The following is a 16428-nucleotide window of genomic DNA, read 5'->3' as shown; positions in this document are numbered from 1 at the left end:
GGCATGCAATAGCTTTCCCCTGCCGTGCTGGGGGCTGCCTCTGGCAGGGAGGCTTATGCTCCCCAGCTCTGGCTGGGATCTCCCCCAGAAAGAGAGGATGGAAGCAGCACCTACCTCAGGACCGGGCAGCGGGCTGCTCTTCTTCACGCTGGTCGCCACCTCGGACTGAGGGGGAGAAACAAAAAGCATCTGAGGAAAGGTTCGCGAACGCGGTGCCCGCCCGTGGTTCCCCCGCAGACTGCTCCCTCCACTAGACTGTCATTCACCAGCCCAGAGATTTAATTGGTCCTTCATCCCTTCCAGCGCTTGGCAATATAATCACTTGATACTCAGTAATTATCTGCTGGATGAAAGAACAAAAACCTTTTCCATGACAAGGGACAACGCAGATTTGGAGCCTGAAAGAGATTCTTCTCCAGAAACCAGGGATCTCTTTCCCTGGACAAGCTGTAGAGCTCACAAAGGAAACCTCAGCATGAAGACTGAAATGTGTGCGCCCTTACGGTCCCTTCGTTGTCCCCCTAAAGGAATTGTTTTTAAGTCCTTCCAGATCAATAATCTTCCAAAACATTACAAATACAATTTACCATATACCAATATTACTACCGAGGCAACACAGTTAAAATCTGTCCCCTCCCAAAATACAAATCAAGGCACACAAATCGATCTGAACATGCTGGAGCCCGGACACAGGCGTGTGCGCCTACACACCCGCCACCGTGCCCGCACCCAGGCACCCCACAGGCGGAGATGCAGGTGACTGGACTTGCAGCTGGCTAGCCTGCCTTCACCTGAGTTTGTCTAAAATTTAGCATCTCCTTCACAAAATTAGCTCTTCCTGAATTCCCCACTTCTATCCAAGGCTGTCGTATTTGCCTAGTCACCTAGGCTTTGTATTTGGAGTGAGTTGTCCTAGACTCCACTTCCACTGTCCCCAAATCCACTTGCCAGTCAGAGAACACGCCGGAGAACTTCACACGGTGCTCAAAGAAAATGGCAGTAACTTTCATCGTCTGTTACTAAGTCCCATCAACCTTTCTTTCTTTCTTTTTTTTTAATGTTTTATTTTTTTGAGAGAGAAAGAGATAGACAGTGTGAGCAGGGGAGGGTGAGAGAGAGAGAGAGAATCTGAAACAGAGAGAGAGAGAATCTGAAACAGAGAGAGAGAATCTGAAACACACACAGAGAGACAGAGAGAGAGAGACAGAGAGAGAGAGAGAGAGAGAGAGAGAGAATCTGAAGCAGGCTCCAGGCTCTGAGCTAGCTAGCTGTCAGCACAGAGCCCAATGCGGGGCTCGAACCCACGAACCATGAGATCATGACCTGAGCTGAAGTCGGACGCTTAACCAGCTGACTGAGCCACCCAGGTGCGCCATCGACCTTTCTTCTGATGGTACTTTTTGTTCCTGTTCCTTCTCTTCATTTCTGGGACTGCCAAACTCCCAAGGCATGAGAACTTCACATCTTGGACCCCTGCCAGGCTTCCAAAACATGCTCCCTGGACTGAGACCCTCAATCCGTTTTTTTTAAAGTTCATGTATTTAAGTAATCTCTATACCCAGTGTGGTGCCTGAACTCACAACCCCGACATCAAGAGTCGCACGCCCCTCTGACTGAGCCAGCCGGGCGCCGTGACCCCCAATCTATTTTATTCCACCAGGTTAATCCCAACAACAACCAGCTGGCCCAGTCACTGGACATTACTTGCCATTGGATTACTGAAGATAGGATCACAAAGTAACAAAGATGAGCTTTAACTTTTCGCTCTCATAAAGAAGACATGTCTGCTAGCTTTCCTAGCCCATATTATTTTCTTGGGGCTTAAAAACAATTTTTAAAAAAATTTTGATTTACTTTTGAGAGAGCAAGAGGGGCAGTGTGTGAGTGGGGGAGGGGGAAAGAGAGAGGGAGACACAGACTCCGAAGCAGGCTCCAGGCTCTGAGATGTCGGTGCAGAACCCGACATGGGGCTTGAACTCACACACCACGAGATCATGACCTGAGCCGAAGTTGGATGCTTTACTGACTGAGCCCTGCTGGGGTTTCTTTTTAGAATGGAGACCAGATCACAGGTGGAGAAGCCTGCAGGTGCTGGCAGACAGCAGGCCTGCTGAGCTGGGACCCTCTGGCAGCAGAGCCTCTTACCTTCAGCAGGGGCATCTCCCGAGCCTGCTGGACTAGGAGATGCATCTCGTTGATCTGCTGCCGTACGAGGGGCGGTACCGGGTTGCAGCAAGCTATGATGCCCTGAGGTTCCCTGAGAATAAGAAAGGACATACTCAGCTCGCCACTCAGGGACGCAGCCCTCTGAGGCTTCCAGAAGAGAGCGGTGAGCAGGGAAGCCCGGGAGCTGCAGCTGAGGGCAGGACCAGGGAGCCACACGCCCAGCGGGGGACAGTCTGGGCCGGCTGCTGGTGCACCCTTTGCTGCAGCAAGCTTGGCGGAGATGCCTCTCACAGCCTGGCCCCCGGCTAACGGAGAGCTGGAGAGGGGCACCACAGCTCTGCCGAGCCGAGCTGTCACACTGCAATGGGGTCAACAGAAGACCGTGCACTTGGATTCTCTGCGTCTCCTTCCATTAACATGATAAAGCGTTCGAAATCCTGAGCTTGCATGGTTTGGAAGAAGTTACACAGGGGAGCATCGAGGCACTTCCCTCCCTTCAAAGTGGGTGCTTAATGGCTCAGACTTGCACTGGATCCGATCTGAGGCGTAACCACTGAAAATGGTTGCAGTTCAGAAGTTTTACTTCCTACTGGGGAGTCCAAGGGCAGAAATTCTGAATTCCTTGGACTCGTGAACTTCCTTACAGCACTCATTTCTCTGAGTCAACAGCACTGAGGTAATAGCTATCAGAGAGGCTGATTTTGAAGGATAAAATGTCTCTGCTGAGAAAGTCAACATATTAATCAGTTCTCAGACTCACTTGGGCAGTTCCTCAGCTATCTTTAGCATCATGTGGTTTGGCAGGACGTATCTGGAACAAAACACAGTGGGAGCATGTTAAATTCAGCCAGCGAGCCCCCTTAAAGGGTGTGTGGGGGGGAGACGGAACACACGTTCACGGTGAAAAGAAAAAAAGCCCATTATTTCCTTGCTAGGCGAGCTGGGCCTGGGAGCAGATATTAAAAGCCTGTCTAATCCCTTACCCTTACCCGTAACTTTCATCTTCCCTGCGCGCAGTTTTATCCCTCCAGGCAAACAGCAGCTGAAAGGCCGTCAGCTGCTGTGTGTTGAGATGCTTCTTCTGCTTCCTGTATAGCTCCAGGTAAGATTCATCCGTGAAGATAGGCTTGATAAATTTCTGCAATGTTATCAGAGGACATTCAGTATCAACAGGAATCAGAATTGCGCCCCGGGCTCTTAACAACGCTAGGCTCTTTTCCTCCACATCAAGAACAAAGCAAAGCACGAGGACCCAGCCGGAGACTAGGCGGCTGCGGGTGGCGCCACTGTACCTTGAGGCAGATGTCTCTGCTCCGGTGCCACACGGCCTGCAGCTGCGCAGGCTGCTGGTTGCCCCGCTCCCACAGCTCCAGCCGCATCTTATCATAAATGTAAAGCAGGTAGTGGGTGTCATCTCGGGCGTAGCTGAGCATTTCCTCAGGCAGAGGCCTAGAATTGTAACAGAGGAAATGCTTTTGCTGGTCCCTCCCCCCCCTCTGCCTGCCCAGGTGCAACAGGGTAAGCTGTCTGCTCTGCGGGTGCTAAGACTCTGGCTCCTTTGGGCATCACAGCCAGTACTCCAGGTACAGTGAGACTTCCGACACCTTAATAGGATGAGCCACTGCTTCCACAGCTGGGGACAAAGGGCAGCGAGGTAACAGCATGGTTGCCAACAGACCCAGCCATCCCCGAGTCTGAATCTTAGCTCTCAACACCTGTCCTCGGACAAGTCACTTATGCTCCCTGGGCTCACTTTCCTCACCTGGGAAATGCAGGAAGGCACCTCCCAGGCTGCTGTGGGGATCACCCAGCACAACGTCCCTGCAGTTCTTAGCTCAGTGCTTGGCGCATAGTAACGGTTAAACAACAAGAAGTGGCTTTCAGGCTTTGCCTGTTTTCATCTTCTATTTGGGCCTTATTAGACCCTCTTTAGAAACTCTGTTCATACAACAGCTGCGACCTCAGTAAATGAGACACCTGACAGTGACCATGCTGAGCCCAAACTCCGGGAAGTGTGGCGGGACTCTACCGAAATCTTACACTCTAGTAAACACTCATTATAAGGCGCGATCCCCTACGTACCTTAGAGTTCTCTCAGGCCTCTGGGAATTCACCGCACACGCACACGCACGCACACACACAGGCACAGGCACACACACACACACACACGCATGCACTGATCCGGACTACAGAGATCCGAGTTTCAAATGAGAGACTGGCAGGAACACGGACATGGCACGCCTCTTCCAACCCCTATTCCCGAGAAGCACGGTGTGATGGCCCTTCGTACACTCTGCGTGGTCACCCTGAAACTTCCAGCTGTATCGGAAACAGCTGGAGGAAAGACCAGCGACATTTAACTCCAGGTTCAGCTAACGTCACAGTCTGAACAAAGGTCTGAGTGGATGAGACGCTAATGGGCACCCACGTCTCGTGCTGCCGTCTGCATTCCTTGTCAAGCACCCACTGACCGTACTCTCCAGTCAGCCAGCTGGTACTGTTTGTTGGACTCCACACCACAGTAGAGCTTCAGCAGGTGGTCCAGGGAGTGCCTGGCCAGGTTAAGGAGGCGAGCAGCCTGATGGGTATCGAACATGTTCACGACATACAACCCGAAGTCTTTCTGCAGCCATTCTATGTCTGAATCTGCACCATGGAAGACCTGAAAACAGAGTCACGCAGTATGATGTGCGCATGGCCACTCGTGCCCCATAACAAACTCTGCCTCCGGGGGGATCAGAACATCGGAATTCGACGCCAGAAGGCAGATTAAAATGAGTTCAGTTTTAAAGGCTTCTTTTAATTTGGACCAACAGCCTTCTATACTCCTAATTGCACACTCTTCAAGGCTGAAACTGCTAACAGCCAGTGATTCTGACAAAGCAGCTCTACTACAGTTCAAGGACAGTCATTAAGTCCGCGGGATCCTGATGGCGCGGGCTCGCTGCAGGAGTCATTAACATGATGTACCGCGGCTCCGGGTGGTAATGAGCTAGATCTTAGGCTGTTCTAACTGGGGCTTAGAAACAAAAGCAGTTTAGTGTGTGGAACCCGAGTGCAGGTCTACATAGAAACAAAGAAATAGTAAAATGGAAAGCACGTAAATCGTGTGCTCATGTGCCAGGGCTGGAAAAGGCTGACTGACCTTAACGATGGCGGGGTCTGTGAGGCTCTCGTTGAGAATGTACATGTCGCTTCGGAGCTCCAGGGTGTCGATGATGAAGTCTTCCGTTCGGGTGGAGATTTGCATCAGGCAGGTCAGTCCCAGGAAGCTCCTATAGGAGTGGTGCTAAGACCCGGAAAGAGGAGAGAACAGGGAAAAATGGATTCTCTAGGCTTTCCTTTACGGATTTTAGGAGAGCGGCTATAAACATTATACAGCTGATTGGTTTTTGCCAAAAACTAGATCTGTTGGTATTAATTTTATACTCCTCAAGTAGGTGAGCTCGTGGAGAATATGAAATTTCACTCAAGGTCATTCACAGCTTACCTCTAAGTCTACCGCAAACTCCTGACAAGTCAAGAGCTTCTCATTGAGCTCTACCAGTTCGTCCAGGGAGGACACGAAATGGCAGGGTGTTTCTCCCACAGGCCTGTATAACTGGAGCACGAGAGCACAGGTAGGAAGAGAAAAAGAACATTAGGAATCGTCCTTGGCTAAAGCATAAAATGAACTGGGAGTTCAAGAAATGACCCAAAACTGCAACCTTCTACTATAAAAGATATTTAAAGAAAGCCAAAGTTGCACTGATCGGATTTTCTCCTGGGCTACCTCCATAACCTCCATAAACTCAGTCTAGATGCTAACCTGGGGTTGTGGCTTTTGAAGGACTGAATCTGGTGGAGTGAAGTGATCTAGTTCATACTGATAAGGATGTGCGAACCTGAATAAATAAAACAAAAAGAAAAGTCTTTTTTGAGGAGTTCTCAAAGTCAAGGAAAAGTCAAGGAGTTCTCTGTAAGTCAAGGAAAAACAACTGCTTTAATCCAATTTGTAAAGACAACTGAGCAAAGAACGCTGTGAAAATATTTTCTCTCTATAAAAAGCACAGTTATTTCACTGAGAATTCAAGGGCATCAAAAAAAAAATCAGGTCATACTGCTTTACCCTTATAATATGATTGATTAAAAACCTACCCACTTATGGGGCACCCGGGTAGCTCAGTTGGTTAAGCGTCCAACTCTCTGTTTTGGCTTAGGTCATGATTTTGAGGTTCATGGGTTCAAGCCCCACATTGGGCTATGTGCTGATAGCATGGAATCTATTTGGGACTCTCTCTCTCTGCCCCTCCCCCTGCTTGCATTCTCTCTCTGTGTCTCAAAATAGATAAACTTAAAAAAAAATCTCACTTATAAAGATTTGAACTCTTATTTCAAAACACTGGATGGTTGCCATTGTGGATAATATAAAAACGTGCAATGTAGGATTCCTCGTGGTGTGGATAAAAAAACCTATGGAGACAGAGAATGGGGCAGATATCTCAACTGGTCATATGGCAAAGGCTTTATTTTTTGTTCCTCTATCATCTACTTGCATAAAATCCTGAATCTCTGAGTGCCTTGAGGGCGGGGCCACGAGCCATCACCTGGCCTGCGGCTCCTGGTACAGGGCTGGGGCTGCAGGAACAGTGCTCACCCAGGCTCTGGCTATATGTGCAAAAAAGGCCAATGCTAGCAAAGTCCTTCCCACCTTTCTCTTTTGGCTGGAAGGTGAGGCCCCTTTGTCTCGTTTAAGCTGTTATTTTATTTATTAATTTTTTAAAGTTCACTTATTTTGAGAGAGCATGAGAGAGACAAAGAGCGTGTATACAAGCAGGAGAGGAGCAGAGAGAGAGAGGGAGAGAGAGAATCCAAAGCAGGTTCTGCGCTGTCAGTGCAGTGTGGGCCTTGAACCCACAAACTGGGAGATCATGACCTGAGCCAAAACCAATAGTCAGATGCTTAACTGACGGAGCTGTGGGGAGCCCCCTGCACAGTTCTCTGAAGATGCTAACACAGCTGGTGAAAAATGCCGTTGCCCCACTGACTTTATTAGTGGGCCCCCCCTTCACGGGCTGAGCCCCCACCTGGTAAGAAAGGCAGAACGGCAGAGAAGAAGGACAGTTTTATGAAAACTGGGGGTTTCGAGGTCCAGTTGGGTGGGAGGTCAGCATCCCTCGGTGCTGCCTGTGAGGGCTGGTGAGGGTTACCGAGATGCCGCCTGGGCAGGCCCTCTGGGAACACCAACAGGAGGTCTGACCACAGAGACCCACTGACCGTGATAACAATCGCCTGGGCCTCAGGCTCTTTGTTCACACAGATATATTCTTATAAGAGTGAAGCCAAGGGAGAATGTGGCATTAAGGTAATAAGCACTCAGGGCAGAAAGTCCTGACAGGCAAATACTTACATGTCCTGCTCCACCTGCTGGGTTCTCTGCTGATGGATGAAATCAGCCAGGGCAGGGGGGACATCCAAGTCCTCCGGACGATCCTGTGGGCGGTCCCTCCTTTCCTTAGAGAGTGCTGGAGACCCAAGGAACGACAAAAACGTCATCCCAGGGATGCCTGGGTGTTGGTGAAGCATCCGACTTCGGCTCAGGTCATGATCTCACGGTTCGTGAGGTCAAGCCCCACGTTGGGCTCTGTGCTGACAGTGCGGAGCCTGGAGCCCGTTTCGGATTCTGTGTCTCCCTCTCTCTTTGCCCCTCCCCCACTTGCACACTCTCTCTCTCTCAAAAATAAACATTAAAAAACAAACACAAAAATGCCATCACAAAAGGGGTGAACACATTCATATCTTGTCTAGTTACGGAGGGGTTAACTGGCTCCTTCCAAAACAGGGAGGCAGAGGGAGACCGTCCCCGCTTTCTTTAGGCCGAGTCTGCATGACTTACCCTGAGGGAGGGGTTTCTGGGCGTTGGGCTTGATGAAGATCTTAGGAAGAAACGGTGTGTTGGAGTTGTCGATCCTTTCTCGGAATTTAAGCTGAGGCCGGGCGATGTTTTTGGCGTGAAGCAACCGGAAAGTTTCAGATTTTGTTTTTTTGCTATATTCTCCTGCCTACGATAACATATACAAACAGCTTATAACGCAGTAACTCATGAATCAGAAATATAAATTCCCATTTCTGCCTTCCAAGAGCATGTATGTTGCGTGTTAGGCTGCAGGGGGCAAGGTAGAGACGAGGGATTAGGCTGCGCCCTGGCCAGTTCTGTGTCCAACGAATCAAAACAGAAATGCAGACTTGCACGGGCAGAGGCCCTGCTGCAAAGCTGACATCAGACGCGCGAGTCCATCTGAAAAGCTGCACTCACCTTGCGGTTCCAGCTGGATACTATTGTTTTTGGGACCTGTAATCCCGCAGGAAGGACTGGCTGTTGATTCTTATTCACACCCGAAGCTTCATCCAGCAAAATACCCTGTGGCAAGAGATGGCAGTTCAGTATCTTCCTAGCAGGGTTACCACGTTAATGACCTGACATCCTTAAGAAATATATTCAGGGGCATCTGCCTGGCTCAGGCGGTTAAGCATCTGCCTCTTGGCTTTGGCTCAGGTCACGAAGCTCACCCATTTGTGAATTCTTGCCCCACATCGGGCTCCGTGCTGACAGTGCAGAGCCTGCTTTGAATTCTCTCTCCTCCCCCTCTCCCCCCCTCCCCCCTTGCTCTCTCTCTCTCCCCCAAAATAAATACACTTAAAAAAAAAAAAAAAAAAAAAAGAGAGAGGCGCCTGGGCGGCTCAGTCGGTTAAGCATCTGACTTCAGCTCAGGTCACAATTTCACAGCTCATGAGTTCAAGCCCTGCACTGGGCTCTGTGCAAACAGCTCGGAGCCTGGAGCCTACTTTGGATTCTGTGTCTCCCTCTCTCTCTCTGCCCCTCCCCCACTCACACTCTGTCTCCCTCTCTCTCAAAAATAAAAAGAAACATTAAAAAAAAAGATATTCAAAGAACTATGCATGAGAACATATCACATGTGAGGGAGTCAGCCCAAATAATTAAAGCATTATTTGCTCAAAGACAGGGCAGTAATCGGCCACTCCCAATCCTTGATCAGCTCCCATGACAGCTCTGAGTTGGGCTGAAAATTAAAAAATGATTGAACAGTGTGATGTGGCCCACCCAAAAGAATGAAAAAGACCCTAGACTGTAGCTATTAAACACAGAAAGACTGTACTCAAGCGGGAGAATGGAGGGCGTTTTGATCCATTCTGTCCCTTTGAAGCAGACGCAGGGTATCGGTTTGGGCATCCTGAGGACAAACAGCAGCAGGGCAGGACTGGAAATCACAGAATATGAGAAACTGTGGAAGGACCCGTGGGTGTTTAGACTATGGAAGGAATGACTTCACAGGACAGGAGAGTGTGATTTAAATATCCGCGGGGCCATCACGTAATTGAAGGTTCCATTTGCTTTGGATGATCTCTGTGGATTTCTGTATATCACACTCTGCTGTAGAACTGGGCCTGAGTAGACAGTAAGCTAGATCATATGATCCAAGTCTCCTTCCAATCATGCAAATCAGACTGTTTAGCAGATTGTAAGTAACAGTAAAAAAAAAAAAAAAAAAAAAAAAAAAGACTCAATTTTGGTTAGGCTCTCTACCCAGAGCCTCTTCTTTGGCAGTGCAAATAGGATTTGCAAACCTGGAACATAGATTTGTAATAGGCCTCCACTGGGCGGTGACAGGTTGAAGTAATATATTTGAAGACACTTTGTTACCTTCGGGGGAAAAAGGCTAACAGTCAGGAAGGGAATGTTGTTGGAACAAGAAACCCTGAATTTCTGGGGTGCCTGGGTGGCTCAGTCGGTTAAGCATCTCACATCTGACTCTTGATTTCGGTTCAGGTCATGATCTCATGTGAGACTGAGCTCTGCGCTGGGTTCTGTGCGCTGAGCGTGGAGCCTGCTTGGGATTCTCCCTCCCCCACCACCCCTCAAAATAAATAAACATTTAAAAAAAAAAAAAAAGAAAGAAATGCTAACTTTCCTTTTCATTTCCTCAGATGCTGGCATTTCTTTTCAAAGTTTAATAACACTGAAGCTCTTCATTTGTTCATTTCATCTCATTTCTTCATTTCACTTGTTAAGTTTCTTTGGTTTTTAAAAAGATTTCATTTCTAAGTAATCTCTGTGCCCAAGGTGGAGCTCAAACTCGGGACCCTGAGACCAAGCCAGCCAGGGGCCCCCATTTGTTAATTATCTTACGAGCGAGGGGACACACTCACCACTCTTTCCAGAATGACGTCGTTGGTATCAACTAGCAAATCAAACTTGTCCTCCAACTCTGTCACTTTACTTCGGTCCTTAATGTTGCTTCGACACCCATGGTACTGCATCACCCTACTCATGCTTGGGAAGGACAGGAAAACCACGGTTAGTCTGTCTGCCTTTATTCAGTTGTTCCCAGTCTGGGAGAACGCTTGAAAGGCTTGGCTCAGACGGTTGCTAACACTTTTTTTTTCTTTTTTAATAGTTTATTGTCAAGTTGGTTTCCATATAACACCCAGTGCTCATCCCCTCAAGTGTCCTCCCCCATGGCTATCACCCCCCTTCCCCCCCTCCCATCAGCCCTCAGTTTGTTCTCAACATTCAAGAGTCTCTCATGGTTTGCCTCCCTCCCTCTCCCCTACTATTTCCCCCCTTCTTCTCCCCCATGGTCCTCCATTAAGTTCCTCCTAATCCTCCTATACGTGCAAACATATGATATTTGTCCTTCTCTGCCTGACTGATTTCGCTCAGCGTAACACGCTCAAGTTCCATCCATGTTGCTACACATGGCCAGATTTCATTCTTTCTCATTGCCATGTAGTATTCCATCGTATAGATAAACCACATCTTCTTGATCCATTTGCCTGTGATGGACACTGAGGCTCTTTCCATGTGCTGGCTATTGGTGAGAGTGCCGCTATTATCATCAAGACAGTATGGTATTGACACAAAAGCAGACACATAGACCAATGGAATAGATCTGAGAACTCAGAATTCCTAACACTTTCTGATCAGGCTCGTGATATTTGCATCCTTATAGCAAAGTTGTATGGCCTCGGGCAACTGCCTAAATCTCACCAAGGCTCACTTTCCTCATCTGTCAATTGAAGGGATGGAAGAAATTACCTCAAAGCTTCCTTTAAACTCTAAAGAATATATCATACTAGGTAAATTATACCCTCTGCATTCACTGCTTTATCAGGAGATCTAAAATAGGGTCTCTAACTCTCTCACGTGACAGTTCAACAAAATCATTGTGTACGGTCTGTTCTCGTGCTCTTATTAAAAATCTGATCTCGTGGCCCTGCAAAGCTGTGTGAGAGAATCTTGGCTCTAGGCTTTCAAGTCCCACATTATTAAAAAAGATTCGCATATAGTGCAAGAGTCACTATGGTTTTTAAAATTTAAACTCAAAATTTACCAAGTAACAGTTCCCTAATCAAAATCCATTGTCTTGGGGCCCCTGGGTGGCTTAGTCAGTTGAGTATCCGACTCTTGATTACGGCTCAGGTCAGGATCTCTGGTTTGTGGGATCAAGCCCTGCCATCCGGCTCCACCCTGAGCACGGAGTCTGCTTAAGATTCTCTCTCTCTGCCCCTCTCCCCCACTCGCTTTCTCTATAAAGTAAATAAAATTGGGGCGCCTGGGTGGCTCAGTCAGTTAAGCATCTTACTTTTGGTTTTGGCTCAGGCTGTGATCTCACGGTTTGTAGAGACACATCAGGCTCTGTGCTCACAGCAGTGTGGAAGCTGCTCAAAACTCTCTCTCTCTCGCTATATGTCCCTCCTCCACCTGTGCACATGTTCTTTCTCAAAATAAATAAACTTTAAACAAAACAATAGACAAATAAATAAAATGAAAAAAAAATCCAGTCTCTTTTTAAAAATATTTTGTTTTTAATTTATCATTAAAATTTTTTTTCAGGGGCACCTGGGTGGCTCAGTCGGTTAAGCGTCCAACTTCGGCTCAGGTCATGATCTCATGGTTTGTGGATTTGAGCCCCGCACTGGGCTCTGTGCTGACAGCTAGCTCGGAACCTGGAGCCTGCTTCAAGTTCTGTGTCTCCCTCTCTCTCTGACCCTCCCCTGCTCATGCTGTCTCTCTTGCTCAGAAATAAATAAATTAAAAAAATTTTTTTTTAAATTTTATTTAAAAAAAGTTTTTAAGTTTGTTTATTTATTTTGAGAGAGACAGAGAGAGTGAGCAGGGGAGGGGCAGAGAGATAGGGAGAGAATCATCCCAAACAGGTGCTGCACTCTCAGTGCATAGCTGGATGTGGGGTTTGAACTCATGAGCTGCAAGATCATGACTTGAGCTGAAACCAAGAGTCACATGCTTAACTGAGCCACCCAAGCGCCTCTAATTTTTTAAATGTTTATTCATTTATTTTTGAGAGAGAGAGATAGAGAGACAGAGCAAAAGTGGGGGAGGAGAAGAGAGAGAGGAAGACACAGAATCTGAAGCAGGCTCCAGGCTGTGAGCTGTCAGCACAGAGCCCGACACGGGGCTTCAACTCACAAACTATGAGATCATGACCTGAGTCAAAGTCGGATACCCAACCGACTGAGCCACCGAGGCACCCCTATTTTTTATTTTCATTTTTTAAAGTTTATTTATTTATTTTGAGAGAGAGTGCATGAGCAGGGGAGGGTCAGAGAGGGAGTGAGAGAATCCCAGCAGACTCAATGCTGTCAGTGTGGAACCCAATATGGTGCTTGATCTTGTGAACAGTGAGATCATGACCTGAGCCTAAACGAAGAGTCAGACACTTAACTGACTGAGCCCCCAGGCGCCCAAAGGTTTTAGTTTTTTTAAGTAATCTCTACATCCAACGTGGGGCTGGAACTCATAACTCTAAGATCAAGAGTCACATGTTCTACCGATTAAGCCACCCAGGTGCCTCCACTGTCTCATTTTTATATTGTATAGGTCTTTTTTTTTTTTTTTAATGTTCTATTTATTTCTGAGAGAGAGAGACAGCATGAGCAGGGGAGGGCCAGAGAGAGAGGGAGATACAGAATCCGAAACAGGCTCCAGGCTCTGAGCTAGCTGTCAGCACAGAGCCTGACGCGGGGCTCGAACCCACGAACCGTGAGATCATGACCTGAGCCAAAGTTGGACGCTCAACCGACTGAGCCACCCAGGCGCCCCAATATTGTATAGGTCTTGATAGCACAGAAAAAAATATAGAAGATAAAACTAACTTTTCTTAGGAAAAATTATCTTCTTTACATTCATTATTCTTACCATAAGAAAATAATATAGGACTCACCACTGAAGCAGCCTGTCTCCCTGTGTTTCACAAAATGCCTGGAAGCCAGGAAAACTTCGGTAGAAATCATACTCATCGCCAAACTGTGGTAGGCCCCCAGATGCCTTGGTGACTGCCACCACTGAGCCAAGAGCAAACTGTCAAAAACCAGAAAAAAAAGCATTTTTAAAAGTGTATTCATTTATTTTGAGAGAGAGCGTGTGTGCACGCCTGTGAAGCAGTGGGGAAGGGGGGCAGCAGTGGGGGCAGAGAAAGAGAGAAAGAGAGAGAGAGAGAGAGAGAGAGAGAGAATATGCCAAGCAAGCTCCACACTGTTAGCACAGAGCCCGATCTGGGGCTCAATCCCACAAACTGTGAGATCATGATCTGAGCCGGGATCAAGAGTCAGACGCATTACTGCCTAAGCCAGCCAGGTGCCCCAAAACGAGCATTTATTTATTTATTACAAGTATGTTTTATTTTTTTTTAATGTTTATTTACTTTTTGAGAGAGGGACAGAGCGGGGGGGGGGGGTGGACAGAGAGAGAGGGTGACACAGAATCTGAAGCAGGCTCCAGGCTCTGCATGATCAGTACAGAGCCCGATGTGGGGCTCGAACCTATGAGCTGTGAGATCATGACCTGAGCTGAAGCTGGATGCTCAACCGTCTGAGCCACCCAGGTGGCCCTACAACAAGCATGTTTTAAACATGGATCCCCGGGGCGCCTGGGTGGATCAGTCGGTTAAGCGTCCGGCTTCGGCTCAGGTCATGATCTCACGGTTCGTGGGTTCGAGCCTCGCATCGGGCTCTGTGCTGACAGCCAGCTCAGAGCCTGGAGCCTGTTTCAGATTCTGTGTCTTCCTCTCTCTCTGACCCTCCCCTACTCATGCTGTCTCTCTCTGAAATAAATAAAACATTAAAAAAAATTTTAAACATGGATCCCCATTCATTCAGCAGCTCATTTTTCTCAAGATCTACTATGTACGATATGTTGTGCTAGATGATGCACCTTCACATATTCAACACATACTCACTGAGTGCTGATTTTACCTCAGTCCCTGAGGAACCTGATTTTACCTCAGGAACCAAGTTTTAGAGCTTACCTTCTTGGGAGAGTGGAAGAGAAAGAATAAATACATATGAGACTAATATTCAAAATGGCCTGAGTGTGGGGACACCTAGAGAGATCAGTCAGTTAAATGTCTGACTTTGGATCAGGTCATGATCTCACGGTTCGGGAGTTTGAGCCCTGAGTCAGGCGCTCTACTGTTAGCGCAGAGCCGGCTTTGGATCCTCTGTCCCCTCTCTGTCTGCCCCTCCTCTGTGCTCTCACTCTCTCAAAAATAAACATTAGGGGCGCCTGGGTGGCTCAGTCGGTTAAGCGCCCGACTTCAGCTCAAGTCATGATCTCGCGGTCTGACTTTGGCTCAAGTCATGATCTCGCGGTCTGTGAGTTCGAGCCCTGCCTCGGGCTCTGTGTTGACAGCTCAGAGCCTGGAGCCTGCTTCAGATTCTGTCTCCCACTCTCTGTCCCTCCGCTGCTCATGCTCTGTCTCCGCTGTCTCTTAATAATAAATAAAAACGTTAAAATAAACAAACAAACATTGGAAAAACAAATGGCCTCGGTTTGAATCTTGGCTCTGCTATATTAGCTGTGATCATGGGTAAATTATTTAATATATCTGGACCTTGGTTTCCTCCTCTGAAAAACAGGCATAATAGAAGTTCCGACCCCATAGAGTTGTGCGGATTAAATGAGGTAATAAAATCACATAAGGTAATGCTTGGAAGGCACCTAAGTGCTATTATTATTACTTTTCAAATTCAGGTCCATGAGTTTTCTATAGGAATTTCCTTTCATGTTTCCATTTAGGCAAGCGTCTAAAACATAAGAATGCTCTAGGGCCTTCGGCTGACCACATCATAACCACCACTGCCCACAACTGTACTTGTGTTTATGTTCCAATCAGCGCCAAGCGGTTCTTTATTTTAACTGTTGTGCGTTACTGAGAAAAAATCTGAAGTGGTTGTCATAAAGAAATGATGGTTGGTCATGAGAAGGCCAAGAGACACCACTGTNTGGGGGGGGGGGAGGGGGGGCGCGAACAGGAGAAAAGAGGTGGGGCACATGATAGCATGAAGGCCACCCAATCGGGACCATGGCTACTGGTCCAGGAACTATCAGAGCCAAACAAATGAATTAACAATGACATCTGCTAACGATGACCCACCTAGCTGAGTGGAGTCTGGGGGAGCACACCGTGCTAACTTACACATTATTTTAGTTTTGTGGTTTTGTAAGACTTATGCATGAGGCGTTTAAGCCTAGTTTTGTCCGTTCATATTTAAAAAGCATTACGCAAATAATTTAGATGAACCCTCTCTGTGTTCCTCCGAGGCAATAATAGATGCTCTGAGGCACCCAGAGGAGGCTGCGTCGGTGGCAGCTGCCACAGGTGACATTAAACCCAGGGTCTGGGGTTCTGTAAGACCGCACCGCAGAACAGGAAAGGAGGATCGTCCTGGCCGCGGGAGAGGATGCTCGTGTGGCGTAAAGCAGCCGAGCCCCTCCCGAGAGTTGGTTAGGTGGCTCAGGCCCGGGCGGGGACGAAGTCGCAAGGGGTTGGGGACAGCCCTTCCCACGACGCTGAGACGGCTTTCCATACCGGAGGCTGCATGGGCCCAGCTGTGAGAACGAGGACCTGGGAAGCGGGGCGTCCCTCAGGGTCCGCGTGCGATCGCCGCCCAGGAGGGGAAGGGAGAGACTGCCCGGCTGGGACGGCGGCCTCTCGACCCCCACGCGGGGCCCGCAGCAGTGCGCGTGCGGCCGGCTGAGCGGCGGCCGACTGGTCCCGGGCTTACTTCTGGCCGACCGCGGGCGGCTCTCGATGCCCCAGAGGCGCAGCAAACTTACCTTCACGAAGCTGTCCGCGTCCGGGAAGCCCGGTAGCACCATCTCCCCGTCGGGTTTGGCCACGCTGGTGGCCGACTGGGCCTCGGGCTCTCGGGGACTGGGAAGCGCCATTTTTCCCGGCCTGC

At 48.4% G+C, this 16428-nt stretch overlaps 2 protein-coding genes across 3 annotated transcripts in view; both read right to left on the bottom strand.

Moving 5' to 3' along the window:
- SRM (spermidine synthase) overlaps positions 1–2131 on the bottom strand; it is a 16089-nt gene extending 13958 nt beyond the window's left edge. The window contains exon 1 of the mRNA XM_077763812.1: positions 2126–2131. The gene's annotated coding sequence lies outside the window, so the exon portion shown is untranslated. The remainder of the gene's footprint in view (positions 1–2125) is intronic.
- The window catches only part of EXOSC10 (exosome component 10), a 24553-nt gene extending 8125 nt beyond the window's left edge, over positions 1–16428 (bottom strand). For both annotated transcript variants that reach the window (XR_013335074.1, XM_077763811.1), the window contains exons 1-15: positions 16304–16428; positions 13410–13546; positions 10375–10498; positions 8462–8566; positions 8042–8207; positions 7556–7670; positions 5975–6050; positions 5657–5767; positions 5312–5455; positions 4638–4828; positions 3459–3615; positions 3156–3304; positions 2927–2977; positions 2146–2257; positions 115–165 (exon numbers count right to left, since the gene is read on the bottom strand). Coding sequence is in view for 1 of the 2 variants with exons in the window: in XM_077763811.1 (XP_077619937.1) it covers positions 115–165; positions 2146–2257; positions 2927–2977; positions 3156–3304; positions 3459–3615; positions 4638–4828; positions 5312–5455; positions 5657–5767; positions 5975–6050; positions 7556–7670; positions 8042–8207; positions 8462–8566; positions 10375–10498; positions 13410–13546; positions 16304–16414 (1800 nt within the window). In the remaining variant the exon portion in view is untranslated. The remainder of the gene's footprint in view (positions 1–114; positions 166–2145; positions 2258–2926; positions 2978–3155; positions 3305–3458; positions 3616–4637; positions 4829–5311; positions 5456–5656; positions 5768–5974; positions 6051–7555; positions 7671–8041; positions 8208–8461; positions 8567–10374; positions 10499–13409; positions 13547–16303) is intronic.

The sequence above is a fragment of the Crocuta crocuta genome, unplaced genomic scaffold (assembly GCF_008692635.1).
Source record: "Crocuta crocuta isolate KB4526 unplaced genomic scaffold, BGI_CrCroc_1.0 scaffold13, whole genome shotgun sequence".
NCBI lineage: Eukaryota > Metazoa > Chordata > Mammalia > Carnivora > Hyaenidae > Crocuta > Crocuta crocuta.
The sequence above is the reverse complement of the archived record's forward strand: the minus strand, read 5'-3'. Positions and strand labels throughout refer to the sequence as shown.